General features: G+C 36.7%; 1 protein-coding gene across 30 annotated transcripts in view; it reads left to right on the top strand.

Moving 5' to 3' along the window:
• CEP128 (centrosomal protein 128) overlaps positions 1-23,241 on the top strand; it is a 175,805-nt gene that overhangs the window by 89,775 nt on the left and 62,789 nt on the right. For 24 of the 30 annotated variants that reach the window (XM_085582259.1, XM_085582244.1, XM_085582248.1 and 21 more), the window contains one exon: positions 108-19,738. In XM_085582259.1, the coding sequence (XP_085438385.1) occupies positions 108-214 (107 nt within the window). In that variant the 3' untranslated portion in view covers positions 215-19,738. Of the gene's footprint in view, positions 1-107; positions 19,739-23,241 lie in introns of those variants that run through there. The other 6 variants (XM_085582263.1, XM_085582236.1, XR_014956074.1 and 3 more) reach the window with 4 other exon arrangements.

The raw sequence follows: 23,241 nt of genomic DNA, 5'->3' as shown, positions 1-23,241 counted from the left end.
CTAGGAATCATAGGTTTGAAAAGATCTCTACAATCATTGAGTCTAACTGGACTTAATGTATGATTCTGGAGATGTTTAATCACCTTTTTTGTGTGACTTATTTCTAGCACTTATGAAAGGGATTGTTCCTTTGGATACAAGTGGCACCAAGGAAGATTCTACTAATGCTGCTGCTAGTGAAATGAAGCTGCAAGCAGAAGGAGGAAAGCAATAGAATATTTTATGAAACCACACCAGTTTTCTCTGTGGTAAATTCCATTCCACTTTTTTTTTTCTGTTTTGAACAGTAGTAATTCCATCTGCTTTAGGAGTGATGCACCCTTAATGATTCAAAAATTGCCAAACACTCAAATGAAAGAGCACCAGGAGTGATTCTGATGAACTCTTGTGATAATTTAGGTGGCTTGCACACCAGAGGCTTTCTGGGATTTTGCTGTTCTCTTGTATTTGTTTCTGCAGTTCTCTTAGACTAAATATATTGTATTCAGGAAATACTGTGAAGTGAAATACCTGTGACATTAATCTTTGCTATGAGCTTATTTACCCCTGTACAGGAATTGTTCTGACACTTGTTTTTTTATTATGTTTAATAACATAATTAATAATGAAAAAATATTCAGAAATTGCCTATTACTATGAGAGAGAGTAATTACACAGTGTTGTACAAACACATTTGTGATTTTAGGTACCTCAGTTTGAAAAAATCATTTAAGAAAGAAGTGATAAAACAAAATTTTCTCAAAGCAAGTTAAAACTCACATCTTGGTTTCAGGTTCAGCATATATGTATTATAAGTTGTCTAGAATTATTCTTTTGTCCAGAACAGGTTTATTAGATGGCTTTAGTTAGGCACTTTAAAGAATCTGAATCTCACCCATCTGTATCAAGAGTGTTGAAAGGCACTTCTATGTGGCTGTGAAAATTTTAAAAGCAATGTTTAATGTTCATTTATTTATTCTGTTTTGTTTTCTATTAGAGAAGATGTGTTATATTGATTGTAAAATACTATGGAAATACAGTATTGCAGATTTGTATTTCTAAACAAATTGGACACAATTTTGCATTACAGTGGTCTCAAAGAGCAAATCAAAGAATAATTTTCTGTCTAAGAATTCTGCTGTCTAAAGAAATGAATGTGTTTCTGATGGTTCTTTTTTATTTTCCTCTCAGCTGCTTCTGACTGGATCACTGCTAGCATGCCTTAAAAGGTTTGCCAAAGCTATCAAAGTACTGTAGCAATATTAACACCATTCAAACCATTTTGTTTTGCAGACTTCTGTCATATTTAGAAAGCCTATTTCTTCTCTGAAACCCTATTATTTTTTAGCACTGTAGGTGACTCAGGTATAATTCACAGGCCATAATGTGCCATCTCAAAAGAGGACTCTTTTTTTTTCCAATACTCTCATGAAGTGGTCTGTAGACCCAGTGGGTGCTCTGGACAGTGCACTTCCTTGACTATCATCTTGTGTTCAGCCTGTTTCAAACAGAACAACATGCTGAGAACATTAAAATCAGGCACAGAAATGAGAAAAAGTTTGAGTTTATTCTCTGTTCATTTTCCATGAACTTAAATTGCTTAAAATTAAAAAAAAAAAAAAAAATCTGACATAATGAAAAAATGAAAAAGTTTGCTTTACCTTTTGGTGTGTATTATGCTGTGAATGGTAGCACTGACATTGGGTTTTTGCAGATTTCTGGCACATCTCCTGATTCAGAGGGTCAAGAAAACAAAACAGGCACATACATCTGTTCTGATCTCAATGGCCATGACAGGAACAAGAAAGAAATCAACAAATAAACTTCTGCTCTCTACAAAGAGTGTTGATGTCATGAAACAGTGTTTAACTCAAGCCACAGCTACTATAAACTAAACTTACTTTAAGTGGATCCAGCATTTGTAATTTATTTTTTTTATTAGTTCAGAGCAGAGGTGGAAGTATGGCATTTAAAATATTTTAACTGGTTTGGTCTGCTGAAACTTAAAAATTGCAAAATTAAATGTCACCAGCTTGCAGACTTTATGGTACCTACAAATTATGGCCAAAACTTTAAAATATATTATTAAACAGTACATCATGTTCTCAAAACACCTTATGTGGTAGCCAAGTCTGGTGCATGGATTGCTGATGGATAACTGTTTTACCAAAGTTTAAATGTTTTTGTGACATGAAAGTAGGTAAATAAATGGGCCTTTGAGAGTCTTAGCTGAGAAGTAGTACCAGAAATACAATGTCCTGTCTTTTACCTAAGGAATTTTTAAAAACATTTATGTATTTATACATTTTTTCCTAACTTGTAACTTAGAAATCTGAAGTATGTATTCTTAAAATAGGATCACTACTGCTTTATATGGTTAGAAAACTAAGGACAAGCAGTGTGATCTCCCTCACATCAGGTATGGAATCAACTTCTGTACTATATAGGACAGAAATTACTACTGAGTGAACAATTTTACTTTAAAACTTTAAGTATGTTCAGTGCCTAGTATATTTGCCTTTGCCCATGTGGCTGGGTTTTCATCTATTTTATATCCTTTTATAAAATTTTCTAAAAGGTGTGGAAGAACAGAAGAGATGTCAAACCACATACACACACACACGCACACACACAGAAAATATTCTTACTGAGTAGACTTATGGACTCCAAAGCCAGGAAATTCTTTCTTAAATTTACCCTCTTGGCATGGCAGTCTAGATAGCATGTAATGTTTGTCTCTCTTCCACCTTTGATAAAGGTTCATATTACAAAGTGAATTTTGTTTCCTCTTTACTGAAGGCTAAAGTTCCATTCATGACATTATGTAAAACTGTCCCTTTGTGGTTTAAGAAATAATATTTTTTCCATATTGGTCTGAAATAATAATCTTCTGTACAATTTCAGTTTTTAAAGTAGAAAAGCAGATAATTTTTAAATAAAACCTTTTGTGTATTTCACATCCTAAAAATTGCCATCCCTTCTGATTGCCAGTTTTTTATACTTTAACCCTTTAATGGCCTGTTACTAATTTCTTACCCAAAGCAGTGGTTTTCAATAATCAAGAACATGGTATTGCATACACAAAAAATGATGTTTTAAATCTTTGTTCTGTTTAGCTTTTGGTAAATCAGGCAATTTTTAATGTATGTACTAAATACATACATATTTTATAGGCTAGTATCAGGCATTCTATTTTTTTAAAATGCTGTACTGAAATACAGTGCTTCAATATTGTGCTTTCAAAAATGCATTGGTCCTCTATTTTAGCATCAAATAGCTGTCACATGAATAAGCTATAAATTTTATGCCCTTCAGTTCCTATTGTTTTACAGCAGACTTGAGAGTACTTAATTACTTTTGAGATTATATTTACTAAATAGACAAAATAATTGCTTTTTATTGTGTAATTATGTCATCCTAAGAAGAAATGTCAAAATAAAAATAAAAAATAAAATTTTACAGTGCAAAAAAAAAAGCAATTTTATTACATTTACTTCTCAAATTTTTCATGGAAACCAGTCTTCAGTGATGGTGAAAATACTCCTTGGATATTCAAAGCTCAGACACATTTTTACTAACTATTACAGCAAAGTAAATAAAATATATTAAAAACCCATACAAAAAAGAAACAACTATTCTAAAATACATTTTTGAGCTAAGGAATCTACATATCAGTTCATCTCTGGCTTGCAAGGCATAGTCTCTGCATTGGGTAGCACTGTCTGGTTTTTCATGAATGAAAATGTTAGTATTACTCTGAAAAGAAATCAGTAGGTATTTTTGATACACTGATTATAGTTTTTATGGCTAAAAATGAGAAGTCTGCAACCTGGATGTGCTCTCATATCTATAACATGCAGAAAAAATTTTCATAAATTTTTGTGACATTGCTTTTTACAGTTGAATTTTACAGTACCTGTATTAAACTCTTTGTGTCTGCAGTGTGTTAGTAACAAATTTATCTTTCTCTAAGCCCTTGTCACCCCACAGAAGTAATTGATACTGAAGTTAATATGAGCTGCAGGTCAATATCTCACAACACAGCCTTGTCAAAAATGGATGTGCAGGAGGACATCATGCAAAGTCCTGTGATTTTGATGTAACTGTAGAATTTAGAAGCACTTACAGAGGAAAATGAACAGTAGAAGGGATGGAAAGCAATTAATGATTAAATTAAAATTTCAGAACACTTCTATTCTTGTTGCCTTAGCTTAATATTAGCCTTATAGCTAATATTTACATCTGAATGAAAGTTATCCCTTAATCAAATTCCATCTTGGATAATTTTTTTTTTCATGATTAAGTACTTAAGTACTTTCTGCTCTAGCACAACTCAGCTCTTTACTGTACGCATGTCTGGGGTACTGTGAATATGAATTTATTTGCTTTTCTATGTAACTAATTAAATTAGATTTTAAATATGAAGACTATTTTAGTGCTCTGTATGAGAGTACAACATAGCAGAATCCAGTAACCAAGTTATTAAAAAATCTGCAATGTTTCTGGGAATGTTGACAGCAAAAATAACGGACATTGCTCTGGTTAAAATCCAGCAACATCCAACTTTTATCATTTGTGCAAACAACAATAGCTCTCCTGTTTCAAAAGCTGAAGTTTCACTTCTATCATTTTTCTGGCTGAAATAATGAGTTGTTGTTTTTTTTTCTCTCTTTCCCTAATAATGACAACATTTGTATTGTGACAATATAAAGTGATGATATTTTTAAATTTCTAGTATTTTTATTTGGGAATCTAGTGTGTGCTGTTTGAAACGAAATATTTTTGGATTATGGTTATTAACATGTTTTTGTTAAATTATTAATTTAAAAACAAGAACTGCATAGAGATGTCTCTTTTAGGATAATTTTGCTGTGTGTTTTTAGGCACATGGCTCCTTGATAGGTGTTTTATGTAAGTACAACAATTGTTCTTGAGTAGTCTGTTATTTTCATCTCTCTTCAGACCAGAGTTGTTTTGATGTTAGACTGCTTTTCTCATCTGCCATCTACTGTGCACTAGTGTGTCAGAAGACATACCATGATTTCTTCACTTACCCACAATCAATAATTTTGGTAGTTTATGTTCCCATGGAATTACATTAGTGTTGATGGCAGTTGTTTCTTACAAGCTCTTTTCAAATTAACAATGACACTCTTGTTTTTTTGCTAACATAAAAGGAAATGGACTAACATCAGGTCACATGCTGTCTCATTTTAAAGATTATTCCACAGGCCAAAGTAAATGTCTCTTACTACATTTTTGTATATTTTCTGATTGCCAGCATTGATTCTGCTATCAGTTTGTAGAAGGAAATGGGAAAGGATAGACTTTGCTTCAATAACCCTGAAATATAATTGATTCGAGGCAAAAAAAAAGAGACTACAACAAATTTAGGACATCTAAGTGCTTAGTCTAGAACCTAAAATACTCATATTAAAAAGTGTATTTCTTCAGTGTGTTAATATTAAATCATCCTATAAACAGTTGTTGACACCTAAAATATTTTTGAAAAGTGATACTGAAATTTGCTAAATGTGATCAAAAAGATTTCTGTGTCACTTACACTGTTAAACAAGCATGGAACTGGGAAACAGCCCAATTTATGTTTCTGGCATGAGGCTCTTCACAGAAACCAGCAGTGATACAGTTTTGTACTTGGTGTGGGAAATGAGGAAGATGAGCTGTGTTCTGCTGGTGGCCAAGAGGACAGTTTGCATCTGTGGCTGTTTGGTGCAGGGAGCTCAACGTGTGCACCATTTTTATTGAGGCTTTCACTGCTGGGTGCAGCACTGACAGCACCATTTCACTCAAACAGCTGCAACCATGAAGACATCATGGAGCTGGCAGAACTTTTGTTACATGTTTTGACTAAAAGAATGTCAACAAGTCCATCAGAAACCTTGGAGCTCTTTTGTCTTCACTGGAGCAGTCTCCAGTGCAGTCATAAAGCTGGAAGATGCAGAAACCTTTGTTCAATGTGCGCTACATCAGCAGGGAGGCTCACTAGCCATGGAATGTGAATCCATTAGGATGTTGTCCTTTGATCAATTAGAGGTCTATAAATTAACAAAAATCTGATCTAAAAACTTGTTTAAAGTGAGACAAATTATTATTACATGATCGTCAAAAATCTCTGCAAATATGAACAAATGAAATATCACAGTCAAGAAACACTTCATTTTTCCAGAATGTAATTGTTTAAATTTAAGTAGAGTGACAGACTGAAAGGAAGCTCCTGAATATGTTAATCAACAGACATCAACCCACTTTGTATCATTTCTTAGCGTGTCAGACTTGCTCTCTTTGATTTAGACTTAACTATGTTTCATACTTAGGGTAAGGTTGTTATGTGTGCTGTGCACTGGGTAGCAAAGTTGAAATAATTCCACTGGAGGCAGCTGATGTGCTGCAGAAGGAATACAGGCTCTTGCAGTGTATTTTAACAAACAGCTCAAATGTTCAAATTTCTCCTGTGGTATTACATTACCAGAAGAAAGCAACAAATAGAAAAATACTTGAATTGTAGGTGAGGGTGTCAGTACAATAACAGTGTTTTACTGAGGTTTTGAAGGTGTATCACTTTTAAGGCTGACATTTCTATGTGTACTTACTAGCAAATGCTGATATTCTATTTTTTTTTCCTCTTGGGGCTTATGAGAAGAAAATATATTATTCGCTTTTGATGTGTTTCGCCATTTCATGCTGCCAGTTCCTATTTAATTTGGGGTTTGCTAAAAAAAACAACCATCTAATTCCGGTACTTCATTACAAGCACTCCTAATTAAGTTAGTTGATACGTGAGACACTTTCCTCCAGACCTTTTGTTTTCATTTCATTTGAATGAAATACAGTGGTTTTTTTGCAGTTACTATCCTAAAACTGGAGCAGAATTATTCTTGTGAACTAGCATTTTGGTTGGGACATTTCAAAACTAAAATTGCCCAGGCAATTCATACACATAACACTGAAGATATTACATCATATTTCCCAGTCAACTATTGTCACTGCAGTATAGTATAAGGAATCTGCAGAATTTCAGCAAATAATATGGAAGTGTTTCTGTGCTGGTAGGAAGTCGGAAAGGTCTGTTTAATACTTCTAAACGTTATTGTATTGGTTAATGTGATAGAAATAGGTATAGTGGGATGAAATTCCTCAACATTGAATTATTTCTTGAGATAAAGTCCTTGAATGTTTAGCAAGGAGTCCAGCTCTTCATACATGTTGAGGTTCACCTTACTGTAGTAACCAGAACTATTGCATTTTCCTTCAGACTTGATTTCTGAAATGTAAAGGTGTGTTCAGACTTCTAATATCTGTGTAGGCATCAGGTATATCCTGTCCTCATAATTATGTCTCTTTCTTATAGACATTGACATGTATAAACATGTTCATACAGTGTAAAATTTTACTGCTCAAAAAGAAAGATTACCTTTTATTCTTGGAAATCCTGACTGCAGTAAAGGTAGCAGAGGCCTTGTCTTTAGTATCGGAAAAGGGGAGAGAAATATTTTCTTTGTCTGTTTTTTCATTGCATTCTGAAGGTTTGCATGTCTGCAATATGTGTTGGTCTGATGAACAACAAATGTTTGCTGAAAAATACATGATCTTATAAAAATCATATGGTAGCACACTCCAAAACACTTGGAATAATTTGACACTATCTCATTTTTATATTTTAATTTTTTTCAGAATTTAAGAAATGAGATTTTTAGTTTATTTAGGTTCCTGTATTTTTTTCAAGAAGACTAAATCAAAGTTAGTTATATAATGAAAACCATAGTACTTCTGATAACATCAATCCAAGGTTATGGAATTTGAAAAATTCTGAAATGTTGCAGCCCTTTGTTCCACTTTTACGTGGTCTACTACAGCTTTTTCAAAGAGGCCATCTCCAAGGAGAGATTGTTCATCTGTTAATATGTATCAATTGTGTTTCACACGCGTGACTAAATGTTTTGTTTCATATCAGTTTTTCAACTGATCTAGTAATTTAATGAGTACCCAAAATGGGGATTTTTATGTGTGTAGGAAGAAGCTAGTTATATCTTACATCTAAATTCCAGTACTGCTGGTATTCTTTTTTAACAAAAGATTCACAAAATAAAACCAGTTTTGACTTTTTTGTCCTATGATATTTTAGTTCCAGCATAGCTTCACAGGGCATTTGCAGTCCACTTTTTCCATTATGTGCCATCTTCAGGGAGGATAAAGGTTCAGCTTGAATATCTTGAGAAATATGTAATGAAATAAAAAAAAATATAGAACCATTTCGGTTGGAAAAAACCCTTTAGATCAAGTTCAGACAAACTGCTGCTTGACTATTACTTCCTGTAAATCACATGGATGCACATAAAAGTAAGTCTACAGGTTGGATTTTCAGAACACTTCATGCAAGTTTAGGAACGATGCATTGTAGAAGTATGAAAGGAAGAACTGTTACTATGTTGGTTTGATGCATACGTCCTTACCAACCTGTGAAATTTGAGGCACTTGGTTAGACACAAGCTGTGGCTCATGTCACACCAGAACACCAATTTTATTGTTGAGTTGCTGCTCTGACTTTAGAATGTCTGTGCCTGATTTATATCAATATAAAGCCAGAATGAAATCTCATGCAGAAATAACAAAGTACTAAGGGCTGAGATCTTGTGAGGTGATTGCAATATGGAGTAAATGAAAGCTGTCTTTAGTCCTCTGAGTATGTTATTGCAAACTGAAAGCTTGGCACAGTCTGCAGGTATGTTTAAGTTTGGTTAAATCTCTACTAGGAAAGTTCATATGTTAATTTAACGTCAACATTTGTACCTACTTTCTGCAATTAGACTATAAAATGTTAGCCAATGAGGCAGTAACAAAAATATCAAACTACGTTGCTCTTTTGCTGATTTGGGACTTGCTCCAAGCAATTCCTGAAGGCAAGGTTGCAAGCCTTTGTTGCATCTCAGGAAATACTTAGTACCTTTGCAGGATCAAAGTTGCTAGCTGTACTTGTAATTTAAAGTATAACATAAAAACTTGTCATTTTTGTAAGCTAACATAATAAATTATTTTTCCAAGCATCTGTATTCATTTACCTAACATTGCCAAACTTATGTAAAGGCCTGTTTTATGTAATTGATTTTTTTTAGTTTTGTGAAATATAGATGTGTGATATGGAATTACATTGCCCAATTTTCTTCTTGTCTCTAGAAGCAATTGGATTTATTTTGTTTTCTTTCTCCTACTGTAATATTTGTGTAAAAACTAAGATGATAGTTTCATTATGAGAATAAATTTTCTTAAAAAGTTTGTATTCAAAATACTTATTTAGGTCAAAGATTTGTATGCATTAAGGACCCAAAAATCTGGCAATGTATTACAGTGTTACAATAGGAGTATGTCTTTACAATGGCCATTATTGACAGTGTTTCCAGAGGTGCCCTTAATTTAGGACAGGCTGTTGTGCCTATAGTGTGTTAGAGAGTGAACAAGATTCATTTGATTGAACTTGAGTCCATTGAAATGAACCTGCTTTGTAGTCAACAGGATCTGTAGCATCCTTCATCTCAGCCCAAAGTACGCAGTCAGGGTTTGATCAAATTGCAGTGAACTGCTCTAACTATATCATTTAAATCTCCATTTAGTAAAAATGGAATCAAGCATCTGCCTTAGATGCTTATTGCTTGCACTATAAGCACCATGTTCACCCACAGAGTGGGGTCTATCCATGTGTACTTTATCTGGATTCTGGGTAAATTCTTTATTACCTTTAATAAGAGACACCCCTGGAAGCAGTGAAATGGGATGCAGTTAAACAAGCAAAGAGATTGAGCCATGGCAATATTTAATGAAACACAAATCATTGCTGCTGGGAAATTCCACACAGCTAAATTTCTATGGAAGCATTTAATGGAAAACAAAGCCTTGCGTTGTATTTTAAAATGCAAAGTAAAACCAAACCAAAATATATTGCATAATTCCATATAATGAAGTTTTCTTATTCTGGTTTCTCACAACAAGCTGGCCAAAATATAGCTTCTTTATTTACTGGGAAATCAGTTATCGAAAACCTGTAATTATTTTACTAATTTTGTTTTCCTCAATTACATATTCCCTTGCCTTTTGAAATTAAAAGGTTTTGCATGTATTTTACATATTTTTCTGATCTGCAGTTGTTTTTGACAAACTTACTTTTCTTTGGACCATTGTTTTCACTGATGATAACAGAATTGTTTCTTTCATACATGATTATTCCTCTCTTCCAGCAGCTGTTGCACAACACTTTTGCCTCCTTAAATCTGCTATCCCAGAGGCTCTACTACCGTTTCTAAAGGGCTTATCCTTGGCCCTGACAATTGAGCTCTCGTGATGTAGATAAATAACCTACAGGCTCCTTTACAAGTGAAAACAAGTAGTTTATTTCAGTTTCCTTTTGGATACCTTCCGAATGTAATCTTTAAGTAGAATTTTAAAAGCAGTACATATTACTGTCTAGAAAATGCTGCCTGAAAACTTCTGTTGGAAGCATCAATGGTTCTACAGGAGACAGGATGCCTATGAGGGAAGGTCAGTCAACATCTCTAATGCTCTTGGCAATGGATGCCACTATAGCTCAAACACTTCTCAATGGGTAAGGAAAGTAGGTTGATAAAAAGAGTGGACAAATTGGTTTTACAGGAATTTTAGTAGTAGTCTCAGAAAAATGCATTTGCTGTGACCTCAGATAAAAGTCCCAGCTGGCCCTCAGTTAGCAGTGTGGACCTTAACTTATGCTTGTTTTGTAAGCCAAGAGCCCACTGAACTATCAAGTGATGGTTCTTCCTGGCCTGACCCTGTGTACCTCCTGCTGCCTCGTGTTCTGATAGGAACTAAACCAGAGTACAAGACTGGATCTACAAAAGATTCCCCAAAACTGGTGAATATGAGCAATAGACAATGCTGAAAATTACAATTTGGATTTTATCTCAGGACCTGAGAATTTTGAAACAATCTCTGTACAGCAAAGTGCAAGCCACAGTCAATTGTATATAGTAATTTTCAATAGTCAATTTTGTGACAAAACTTCCAAACAGGCAATGATATATCTAACACTGAATCTAGCACAGACGTGCAACCAACAACAGTGGTAGAGGGCAGCTTATGATTTCCTTACAGTCCTTTGGAAAAGACTATACTATGACTTTACTAAGAGATGGTCCCAAACATTCTCCCACATATATCCCATATAGAAATGCAGTGTTATTTCCCTTAGTTTATTGTAAACTCTGCTTTGTGGTAGTAGTAAAATAAACTCAGCTTTTAAGATGTCCACCAAATACAGGTGGATACAGGCATACACCAAAATAGCAAAATTTGCTAGTATAATGTAGGCTAGGAGAATATATTTTCAGATTTTGTAGCTGAGTTTTAGTAATTTTATCAGAGTTCCTGAGTTGTTCTCTTGACATCCCTTCTGTTGATCTTACCCTTAGGGCATATACAACCTCCCATTTCCCAAATCCTTTTGTCTTGTAATCCCCATGCAATGAGTCACATTTGCTTTATTTGTTTGAGACTCATGGGGTCAGGAACCTTTGAAAAAAGGCAGGAAGATGACTTCTCCCTGAGGAGTAACTGAATGTGCTTAGGCAGAAAAATTTTCAATATGTGACTTGAGGTACTTGGACAGGAAGAACTCAGCATTAGGTGAAAATAGGATATTGCAGAGAAGAGAGAAGAGATAACAAAGCCATACCTGAGCAGTGATTGAAATAATAATTCCTGGGGACCTAGGAGGCACTGTGAATCATTGGCTGCATCTCAGAAAACTCATGCATTTCATGTTGTTGATCTAAGACCAAGCATGAAAGAAAGGACTCATTTGTGAGCATGAGAAAATTTTTTTACAGCTACTTTTAATCTTCCTCTGTTTTGCTTAAACATTTGTTAGGACCCACCCCTGAGGGAGGGTAACTGAGGTCCTTGTTAATAGATCTGTTGGGGTGCATTAGAGCGAAACAACACTGTATGAATGACCTGTGTGTGTGCACATACATGTTTATCTATATCTATACATCTGTGTCTATATATTTTGGGACAATTTGGTTGCAGTGGAGAGGAGGTATATAGCCATTTTTGTTATTGTCTATAATAATATAACAATATAAAAGTATAAAGATAGAATGTAAGGGAAAGAGAAAAGTAGAAGGAAAGGAGAAGAGTAGAGTGTGAGAGGAACCCCTGGGTTTGATTGATGCAATTTAGATGTCTGTAGGTTGAAGTGATGGTCACTGTCTTGACCCATTGGGAGTGGGGGGAGCCTCTAAAACAAGAGGTTCAATGGATTCAAAAGTTCAGTACACCCAGGTACCTGCCTTGGTGGGGGAGTTTTACACTGTCTGATGAAACACTATAGATCATGCTTAATTCTCTGGTGGAGGGCCCCAGAAATGAGTTGGGGCTGCTTCAGGGGTCTTTGGTAGTTGGTGATCCCTTCTAAGACATGATGGCTGTTTCTCACACCTGCATAGTTGAGCCAGTTGTGCCTTATCAGAAGGGATGAACACCTTCAGACTTCTGTGTAGGTGTCCCAGGGCCTCCCCAGAGGTGGGGGGAGGGAAATTTTACACCTGAGCCCCATGGGGAGGGAAGTTTTATGCCTGAGCCTCATGTGGAAGGAGGACATTGGCATTATAAAAAGCATTTTCCCACCTCTAAGGATCTGCTGCTTATCAACCTTTTCACTCACCTGGCTCAAATCCCTGCTTGTTGCTAAAAAAAAGTTTGTTTGTTGTGATCATCCTCAGGTGGTGGGAGAGCACCCTCTCTGTACCTGGGCTGTTCTTATGTAGATTTGAGGTTTTGCCACAGCACACAAAAACTCTCCTCCCATTTGGTTGTGGGGTGCAAACCTGGCCTTAACAAAGCACCTGCTGCTTTTGCAAACATTCAATTGTTGAAGTCTTTTAACCTTTAACATTTCTCTCACAATTACAGAAGCCTTCTGCTCAGCAGGACTATTTACATGCACCTGTCCACTTATTTTTTTGTTCCTGTTCATTCCCTGGCAGCTATTCTAGTCTGTCCCCTAATTGTCCTTCCTGTTTCCTGTTTTTATTTCTTGCCTCTGTCCTTGGAGGAAACAGCTACTCTTGTCTTCTACTAGAAGGCTGTTAATTAGTCACAGGTTGACTAAAGATTTTTCTTCTTGATGCCACGTCCTTACTTAACATGCTCATAATTGTCCAGTAAGGAAGCTTCTTCCTAGTCCTTCCTAAGGCAAAAACATCTTCCATCTCCTTTGGGATCTTTCCAGTTAGGCTCATGAAGGAAACCTTTCTTGCTCATTTCCAGGCGTTCCACATATTCCATTACTGCCAAGTTGAAGTATCTTGAGGCTGTGGTTGCAGATGTCACTGGTTGGCAGTAACCCCTGATTTAGCCAACTTTCCCCATACTTGATTGGCAAGAACAGAGGTCGGGGAAACTGCCTAACTGATTTATTAAAAAAATATGGATATTGATCTAGTACTGATATCCAACTGTGACAGACAGGAACTCTCTAACAGTTTAAAGTTAGAAAGTGTGTGTTTATTCGACGCTGGGCAGCGTGCGGGATAGCTCCCAAATACACACCGCACCTTCCAGGTGATTACAGAGTCCTTTTATCCATACAAGTATTGAATACACAAAGTACAAATACATGTTCATAGTTTTGGTGCATCCCATTCCTCGCTTCATATGATAATTACTCCAAAAGCTATTAAGCATGCGTAGTTTGTTCCTTGAAATGGGTCGGTGGTCCCTTTCATGGGGAGGGGTCCAAAAATGAGGAAGTAAATGAAGTCTTTCTCGTTCTGACCTTTCTACCTTTTCAATGCAAATATGACAAATGAACTCTTGGTAGAACTCCCATTTCTTGTCTGCAATTGGTTTCAGAGCAGAGGAGGCCCACAATTGTTTTATGTTCCTAAAAGCTACTTGTCAGTTTCTATATTCTTCATTATAAACCCAGCTAACTAAACATTGTGCTGACAAGCAATCAGTTAACTACTAACTCTTAACTTCATCAAGGCCTACTCATTTATTTTAATTAACTCTAGTAAGGTTTATTTCTAACTAAAATCTTAGCCCCTCTAAAATCTCTAAATTCCTTAAAATTTATGTTTCATAACATGCAAATGCTCTGTTAAAAAGGAAAAGTACCTAATACAAATTAAGGCAATATTTTTTGGTGTATATAAATCCAGGAGCAGTGGTACCATTTCAAATAAAATTTCATCTAATCTAGAATTCTGTCTCCAGCTATCAAGAAAGTATTGAGAATTTTGATAATATATGATGTGGGTTTTTAAGGGTATGTTTCCAACATGTAGCAATTTTCATTTAATGGAATTCCTGAACCTGTGGTGATAGTCTCCAAGTTAATAATAGCCTTGAGGTTTCTTTTTGCTGCCATGAATTTGTGCTCATACTTTTAGAAATTGTATGAGTTTTATCATCTGTAAGATTCTTTAGCAGAGTTTTGTGACATAATCATGCAGTGTGGATGTGGTCAGCTTTCGGAATATGCCTCCTGCAAGTTTCCAATTCAAGTGACCTAATTCTTAGTGCAATAAGAGAATTCTGTCTTCTGAAGACCCTTCTTTTATCATGAAAAGTGCTCTTCTAAAAATAATGTGGAAAAACAAAGATTTAAATTGTTTCTTTCCTTGTTAGTTTCTGTTGTGGCTGCCTGGTATGTTGCAAGTGCTTTAGCAGCAAGGAACCCATTTGGATGGGAAGTTTTTAACAAGGAAGAAAGATCTGTTGGAGTTGTTAACTACTCAACAGAGGTTGGAATTTTCTGTTTTTATTCTACAGCATTTTGAAGATGTGTAAAACAGATTCTGTGACCTTTGAAGGAGGGTATGTCCCTTAGGCACAACCTAGTTTCAAGAGAACACCTTTTTTTTTCTGAGAAACCAAGGCAGTTCTGCTGAACAGATAAGACTGGCTAATAAAATAAATTAGACTAGCTCATTTTTATGGTCAAAGGGAATGGATGGACAGAAGATAGCTGGGACATAGTGAAACTGTTTTCTTCAAAGTGGAGTTTCTGAATGAAGTTGGGAAGAATTGATGTTCCCTGTTCCCTCACATAGCCTAGACTATAGAGTATACAGGTATAGAGTAATAACTGTAACTGTGTCTTTTTATCCTACAGTAGAAGAATATTGTTTCATATTGAATTGGTTTTTTGTACTGAAATTCAAAACCCATGTAATCTTTTCTTGGATCTCAGCAGACAGCTCTTAACACAGGATCATTAAGAATCATAGAATTATTAAAGTTGGAAAAGATCTCCAAGATCATTGAGTCCAATCCTGTTCAATCCTATTTTTAAATGTACCATGTTGCAAGGTGTTTCTGCAGTCTCCTAGACAGTAAATAAATGTTTTACTGTGATTTAAGATAAAAAGTTTAATTCACAGCTTTTCAGAGCTAATTTGCTAATTTCAAAGCTGGGAGCAAGTGTGTGTTACTCCATATTGCTCTATAGCAAAGGGCCATCTAGCTCAGTGAACTGTCTCCAACACGGGTAAGGAATAAATTGCTAGGCAAGAGTTTAGGCAAGTATCTGGCACTGCCTCCTCAAACTATTCTCCCAGCTTCTGGCAAGCTGTATCTCAGAAACCTCCTAAATCAAAACTTGCAATTTTGTTCTGTTTTTCTGGTTAGACATGTGTTGTGAGGCTGCTGCTTTTCTGCAGCTAGGAAGGAAACTTCTTCCCTGTCAGATACATGAAAGGAATTGCCCTTTGTGAGATAGTGCAGAGTGCACGCAAACCTAAAATTTTTTTTCACACAAAATTTAATCTGCAGAATAGCAGCCACTGCTGCATACAACTGGGCTCTTAAATCAGTTCTCATCTCTGCCTATCTGGAAGTGTTTTCTGGAAGGATCCATGTTTTTTCAAACTTAATGCTTCCGGAGATGTCCATTGTTTTGTGGAATATAGGATGGTTTCTCCTTAAAAATTCCTATGACCACTGGAGTCTTGACCTACTTCTAGCCATGCGTGTGCTACAGGCAGTAGAGAGGTTAGTGCAGGGAGGGGCTGTTCTTCAGTGGAGTTGGTGCTGACAGCGGTGTCTGCCACGGTGCCAGAAGGACTGATGTGGGTGACTCACCAGGGGTTGTTCTTCCATTTGTTTCGGTACTGAAACAATGTCCCAGCAGGATGCTGGAAGCTACACGGGGGATGAGATGTAAAAGCCTACTTTTCAATGCTCCATTACTGTATTTAGTGTTTGCTTGCCTTCTCTATTGTGCATTTGATGAAGTTTTAATTATTATTTATTATATTGTTAATGCAACATGCCAAACACTGTGGATGCAATGGAGATGGTTGGTAAATAAAATAATTAGTATTGTGCTTGAGAATAATGGCCCCTTGCACAGTGAATGGCATGAGTAAGCTGGTACTTCTGCAAAACGTTTTGCTATTCATAGTTATTCTGTACCTTTTCTTCCTACGTGCCAAGTTTGTAATTAAACCTTCCTTCTTGTTTCTCACAGTAGATAAGGAGTTATATCTACTTTGAATTTTTATTTTAATTTCCAAGTACGAAGAGTGTCTTGGCCAAAGCCGCAAACTTGTGGCTAAACCAGAAAGAGTCATGGTCCCCAGTCTCCGTGCATTATCTGAAAGAATATGCAGTAATCTATTTATGTATTTATGAGTAAAGGTCTTTATCTGCACTAAAAATGACATTAAGTAATCTAACAAGTTGTCTTTGTTAGGAGGCTAAACAGAAAAATAGCACAGTGGCCCTTTTTTCATCACAAAATGTAAGATACGTTCTACTCACCAGTTTTGAATTTTTTAAAACTAGAAGGAGCCTTGAATTGTACCTGTAGATTTTCTTTGCTCAGTTTGTGTAAGTGAGCAATTGAGAGTAACAGCCATGTCAGGCACAGAGGAGAATTAGATATCAGTTGAGGGAATAAATCAACACAGGAAGACCTTGAAAGCAAATGCATGAGTTATGGAAGGAAAAGAAAAAACACTTCAAAAGGCAGGAGCCTGTGATTATTTACAGCTGTCAGGAAACATCTATACTGTTCCATACCTTCTTTGCTATTTAAGAAAAGAAAAGAATTACGCATAATTTAATTTTAATAATATAAAATAACATGCCAGGGAAGTAGGCCATGCCAGGGCCTACTCTGTATCTAATATTTCACATAATTTGCTTGCTGTACTGGCTGAGAGCTGCTAGATATGCCTGTCATGTGAACTGCAGTTCCCCAAGGCTTTGGGATTATTCAGGTTTGTGCCATAGCACTCTGCTGCTATTGCTTTAAACCTGATTAATGAATTGGAAGTTGAGTTGATTTAGTACTTCAGGTACCAGCATAAAATTAATGGTTGCAGAAACTTGTTTGGGTTTTGTTTTTTTTTTTTTCAGTAAATATTACCTTATTCCCTTATTATCCCTGTTGTCTTTGAAGAAAGGCAGAGAAGAACAGTAGGTTAAAATTCAATATAACTGTTTCATTAAGCTCTGGAAACTCAGATGCTAATGAGGGGACAGAAATTGAGTGTAAATTAAACCCCCCCCCAAAATTTCCAGGCAGCATTGGAACAGGTACTTAGCTGCAAAGACATGCAAAATTGCTTGTCTTTTGTTCACCTTCCAGCTAGGAAAATGCTCTCTCCCCACTTAACAACAGGAGCAACAAAAAAATACAAGCAAACAAAAAAATCAAGGGAATGATCAAGGTCTGCCCAAGTAAGAGCAAATACCTTTCCTATCCTCCTTGGGGCTGCCTGGCATGACAGTAATTGAGTGTCCTGCTTCCCTGGTACAGCCTGAGAACAGGAAGGGTGCCTGGGGAGGCAGCTCACCCCTGCTGCTATGCCAAAGTGCTACAGAGCACTACTGTGTTTGCTGTGCCCCCAGCTCAGAGAGGATGTTTTGTTTCATCTGTTCTGGCAACTTCACCATTTCCCTCGTAAGCTTCTGAAACTGAGCCATGGTTGTGTTACATGAGATGCAAAAGGCAGGAGAAATTGGGTTGGGATTAACAGCACAAAAATCTGAAAACACAAGTAAATCTAAAGCACTACCAAGTGTTTTAATCATAGGATCATGAAGACTGAAGAAAATCCTGCCTTTTGCATAGATGCAGCAGATGAAAGTCAGCAGTCAGAAAAGAAAAGCTGCTCCAAGAGCACCAAGTGTGTGCCATTGGGATGAACTACCAAGAAGGCCATTGGCCTCTCCTGGGAAAGCTGTCCATGCCTAAACCTACCCTACAATGATGCAGGCAAGGACAAGAAACTACAAAGCTACCTCTGGAAAACAAAATCCTTTTCTAATCCTTTCCACCTTTGTCTCTCCCTGTTGATGAAAGGAAAAGGCAACAGAGTTTGTGTAATATTCTTTGTGGTGCAGATTAATTAAAAGGCTACATTGCTGGGTCATACTGTGTGTTGGTTTTCAAGGATAGTGGTATGGATTTTAGAGCTTCAGGTTACTGATAGCACAGTATTAATATGTTCTAAATCTTGGGTTTGTCATACAGATTTAGCACATCTAGTGAATGGAACTAAACAAACCCAATTAATCCCACGGGTTTATGTGGGACAATGTCTCAGCTTCAGATGTTTCAAACTCTGGGTGTTCATTTCCTTACTATGGTCTCCAAAGGTCTGCAGTTCAAAGGCAAAAAAAAAAACCCAAAAAACAACCCTGAGGATTTGCAGTTAAATAGCACTTTGTACTGTTTATTCTGTTAGTGATGGTGATCCAGGTTCTTGTATCATTCTTTCTATCAGATTTTGACACTTGTATGTCTGTGTTGGACCGGATGATCGTTATAAAAGGCTATTGCTTCAGTCATTGCTTGAAACACTGGAATGAAGCCTGACCCTCTTGGACATTTTAAGTAGCTGGTTTATTTGTCTTTCCAAAGCAATTTATTTAAATAAGCCAACACAATCAAATTACATGGGATTCTAAATACATTCCACTGCCCAGTCTGACATCTTAATTAGAACTTTTAAAAAATAATGATTACCTTTTTGCTCCCAAAATTTCACTAACCTCTCTTAAAAACTGGCCAATGAATATCACTAGCAGCCACACAAAACTATTTGTTTTTTAAAGTTGATCAGATTTTCCATTGGTACATATCCTGGCCAAAAAAAAAAAAAACAAATAAAAACCAACCAAAAAAAAACCAAGCTGCAAGAAGAAATACAATTTCTGCTAGTTCAAAAACACAAAAACAGGGAATAATGTAATCTTGATCTTGCATAAAAACTTTTTTATCCACCTTTGTCTACTTTATAAAGCCATTTATTTTCCAGTGTAGTGTAACATATTTGTGTTGCACAATATTGTGAGTAATTTAAAATACCACAATGATTGCATTGGCTTTCCCATGCTGCTTTCAATTTTTTTTTCTTTTCTGCAGGGACTGTGTAAGTGGAGCTATTGCTGTTAAGTGTCATTTTGAGTTTTTCTGTATTCATTTATAAATTACCTCATGTGTCTCAAAGTGGACTATCATCTTTTAATGAAGAAGGATAAATATCTACTCAGAGACATTGGAGTGCATGAAAAGACAAGCAGCATCAGAGCTCAGAGACGAGGATTTAACAAGATGCTAGCTAGCATTACTACTTCCTTTAATTTTCTGTGGGTTATTAAAGTGAAGTAAGTTTTAGACACTTCATAAAATTATTGAATGCAGAGTAAACTAATTTACACCAATCTTTCAAATAAAACAAACACCACCACCCCACCCCTCCCTAATTTCCGTTGTCAGAATTGCAAATGGTTCCCTTAGTATTTTTCAGGTGCTTATCTAGATACTGAACTGGAAAGATTGATGGTTTCTTTTACGATAATTGTACCTGACCGCAACTTACATCAAAACTCCACTAGTCAAAGTGAGTATAGTTTTATAGAGATTTAAATAAATTTCTTAAATATTAGTTATCACTTTTGGTGCATAAGAACAAGGCTCCAGTCAATGCAAATTAAATTTGAAGTTTCATTCCACATGCCAAATGCAAAGCAGCCTCTGAGAGACACCAGCAGCAGGAACTGAGCCTTGCAACATCTTCAAACCACTTTCATTCTAACTGACTAAAATGAACCTAGTCTGACATGAAATTCCATAAAAAGCAGACAGCTGAGATGTGGGAGCTTCAGAACACACTGCTTTGATCTATAGATCCACTTGTATTGTTTGCTTCTGCAGACAGCCTTTGTGACTTTGTGAAGCCTCAGCTTTCTGTGGGCACTTTGTTTAAAGTAGTTGGCAGTATTTACTATTTCCTTGAATATCACTTTCACCTCCATCTCCAGTATATAATACTGTCCATTTACAAATTATCTGAAGGAAATAGCTGGATAAACACATCAAACAATGTGTGAGCAACTGGATCACAGGCTGGGCACAAAGGGTTACAGTGAATGGGGTGATATCAGACTGGTGAGCTGTCACTAGTGGGGTGTCACAGGGCTCCATTCTTGGCCCAATGCTCTTCAACATTTCCATAAATGACTTGGATGCACAACTGGAGGAGTTACTAGGCAAGTTTGTAGATGATACAAAACTGGGGGAGTTGTTGACTCCCTAGAAGGCAAGGAGGCTCTGAAGAGAGACCTCAACAAATCAGAGGGCTGGGCAGTCACCAAAATTAAATAGAGTTCAGCAAGGGAAAGTGACAGATTCTGTATCTGGGTTGGGGCAACCCTGGATATACAGACAGAATGAGGAATGAGAGACTGGAGAGCAATACCAGGGAGAGGGAACTGAGAGTACTGGTCAGTGGAAAATTGAACCTGAGCCAGCAGTGCCCTGGCAGCCAGGAGTGCCAATCCTGTCCTGGGGTGCATCAGGCACAGCATGGCCAGCCAGGCAAGGGAGGGGATTGTCCTGCTCTGCACTGGGACAGTCTCACCACTAGCGCTGGGGGCAGTTTTGGGTGCCACAATATAAGAAAGACATTGAACTATTAGGGAGCATCTAAAAGAGTGTGGCAATGGTGAAGAGCCCTGAGAGGAACCTGTATGAGGAATGGCTGAGGTCACTTGGTCTGTTCAGCCTGGAGGAGACTGAGGAGAAACCTCACTGCAGTTGCAACTTCCTCATGAGGGGAAGAGGAGGGCAGGCACTGATCTCTTCCCTCTGGTGACCAGTGACAGGATCTGAGGGAATGGCCAGAAGTGGTGCTGAGGAGGTTTCAGTTGGATATTAGGAAAAGGTTTTTCACCCAGATGGTGGTTGGGCACTGGAACAGGCTCCCCAGGGAAGTGGTCAGAGCACCAAGCCTGAGGGAGCTTATGAGACATTTGGGCAGTACTCTTGGGCATCTGATATGATTCCTGGGGATGATGCTGTGCTGGACCAGGAGTTTTCCTCAATTATCTTTATGCATTGCTTCCAACTCAGAATATTCGGTGATTCAGTGATTCTGAGAAAATGAGCTTCAGAAATTTGACACTGTGTGTGTAGAGACCATAATACAAGTAATTTATTATATTCCTTATCTGCTTCTGTGGACATACTACTTTTATTGCACTGAAGATTTATGCTACATTTTTATTATCACAACTAACATTATGTCTAGAATTTTCCATTAAAATTTCAGATTCTATAGTGTAATACAGTACAATTTTAATCTTATTATAGATTATACAACATACAGAAGAAAAGAAGGTCAGTACCATGTATCTTTGTGATTTCTGCTTTGCAGTTAATTGAGCCAAAAAAGAAACTGGCAAAGAGCCAGTTTCTTAAGCAGAGCACTTACTGATTTGGGCTGGAATGGGTTTTTATCCTGCCTTATTCAATACAGTCAGTCTTATCTGCTTTGCTCTCTCAGTATGAAGTGAGTAGAGGAATGCAGACAAAATCATGGGAATCTGCCATCTTGAAGCCATTATTAGTAAAGCATGAGCAAAAATTGATAAAGGAATGGATGGATGGATGGATGGATGGATGGATGGATGGATGGATGGATGGATGGATGGATGGATGGATGGATGGACATCCATCCACCAAGCAGAATAAAGCTGCATGAAACAGAATGGAAAGAATTAGGAAGGCCAGAGACTTGTGAACAGCAGAACTGTTGGCAAGATGGCTGCAAAAGGCTAATTGAGGAGACAGTGAAATAAAGAATTCATCAAATGCAGAGAGAAAATTATGCTAAATGAGAGAAGACAGAGGATGTGTGAGAACAGAAGTTCAGCTTGATCACCCTAAGGATGTCTGCTCTGCTACATCCATCGTCTTCTGTTTGTGCAGTAATTCTAGAAGCTTTGCTGCTTCTTGCTTAGGAAATTGGAGCCAGTTGGGAATTCTAGGAGAGAAATTTAGAGATGAAAATACTGATACCAATTAGAATGATACCAAAGTCCTTGCTAATGCCAAGAAAATATATGTGAGGCAACAGCAGAAAAAACTTCACATCATCAGTGATAGAAAAGGGAGTAAAGAAATAGAGCTAAAAAAAATACAAGTGAAAATTGAAGTTGAGTAAGATGCAGAGAAAAAAAAAGGAAGAGATTTAAGATCTAATATAATACATGACCCAATACAATATCTCAGTCAAAATCCAAACAGAACATGCTGAAATCAATGAGATGACTTAAGGAAGAAGTATTCATTTTATTAGGAAGAGGAAAAAGAAAAAAAATGATTCTTATTTATCTTCCTAAAAGAGTGAAAAGTCAAGTATGCTGAGGCATTAAAAACTACTGCAAATGTGATTTTGTTCATTGGCAAACAGGTAAGTGACAATGCAAGATTATGACCGAGAGATCAAAACCGTTTGCTGTTTATGGAAAGCTTTGTGAGAAACAACAACCAGTTATCCTGGGAATGAAAACCTGTTTTGCACACTGAAATACCTTCTCTCATGCTCCTGAACAAGCCAACCTTCTTCGGAAATACTCTAAATAAATAACAATGCTTTGCTAGCCAGCATGACAGGATTTTCAACTTATCCAGGGTATATATAATCTGTATTTCTGCAGTAGGACTTCCACCCAAGCAAGGTAACTCAAAGCTTTCTTAGTTTCCTTTCTCAGTAGAAGAGCCTTGCCCACAGCTGTTGAGTTGCTGGTAAAAGAAGAGCAGCATTTATTAACTGAATTGTTTATCTTCAAAGGCATAGTTTAAGGAATAAATAGGACTGGGCCTAAATTTTACAAACAGTAGAAGCATACCAATTTTCACAGCAGAAAATGTAGAAGAGAACAGTATCCTTCCAAGCAGTAAAGATTTTTTTT

Source organism: Lonchura striata, chromosome 5 (genome assembly GCF_050655825.1).
Source record: "Lonchura striata isolate lonStrDom1 chromosome 5, ASM5065582v1, whole genome shotgun sequence".
NCBI classification, from domain to species: domain Eukaryota; kingdom Metazoa; phylum Chordata; class Aves; order Passeriformes; family Estrildidae; genus Lonchura; species Lonchura striata.
The sequence above is the reverse complement of the archived record's forward strand: the minus strand, read 5'-3'. Positions and strand labels throughout refer to the sequence as shown.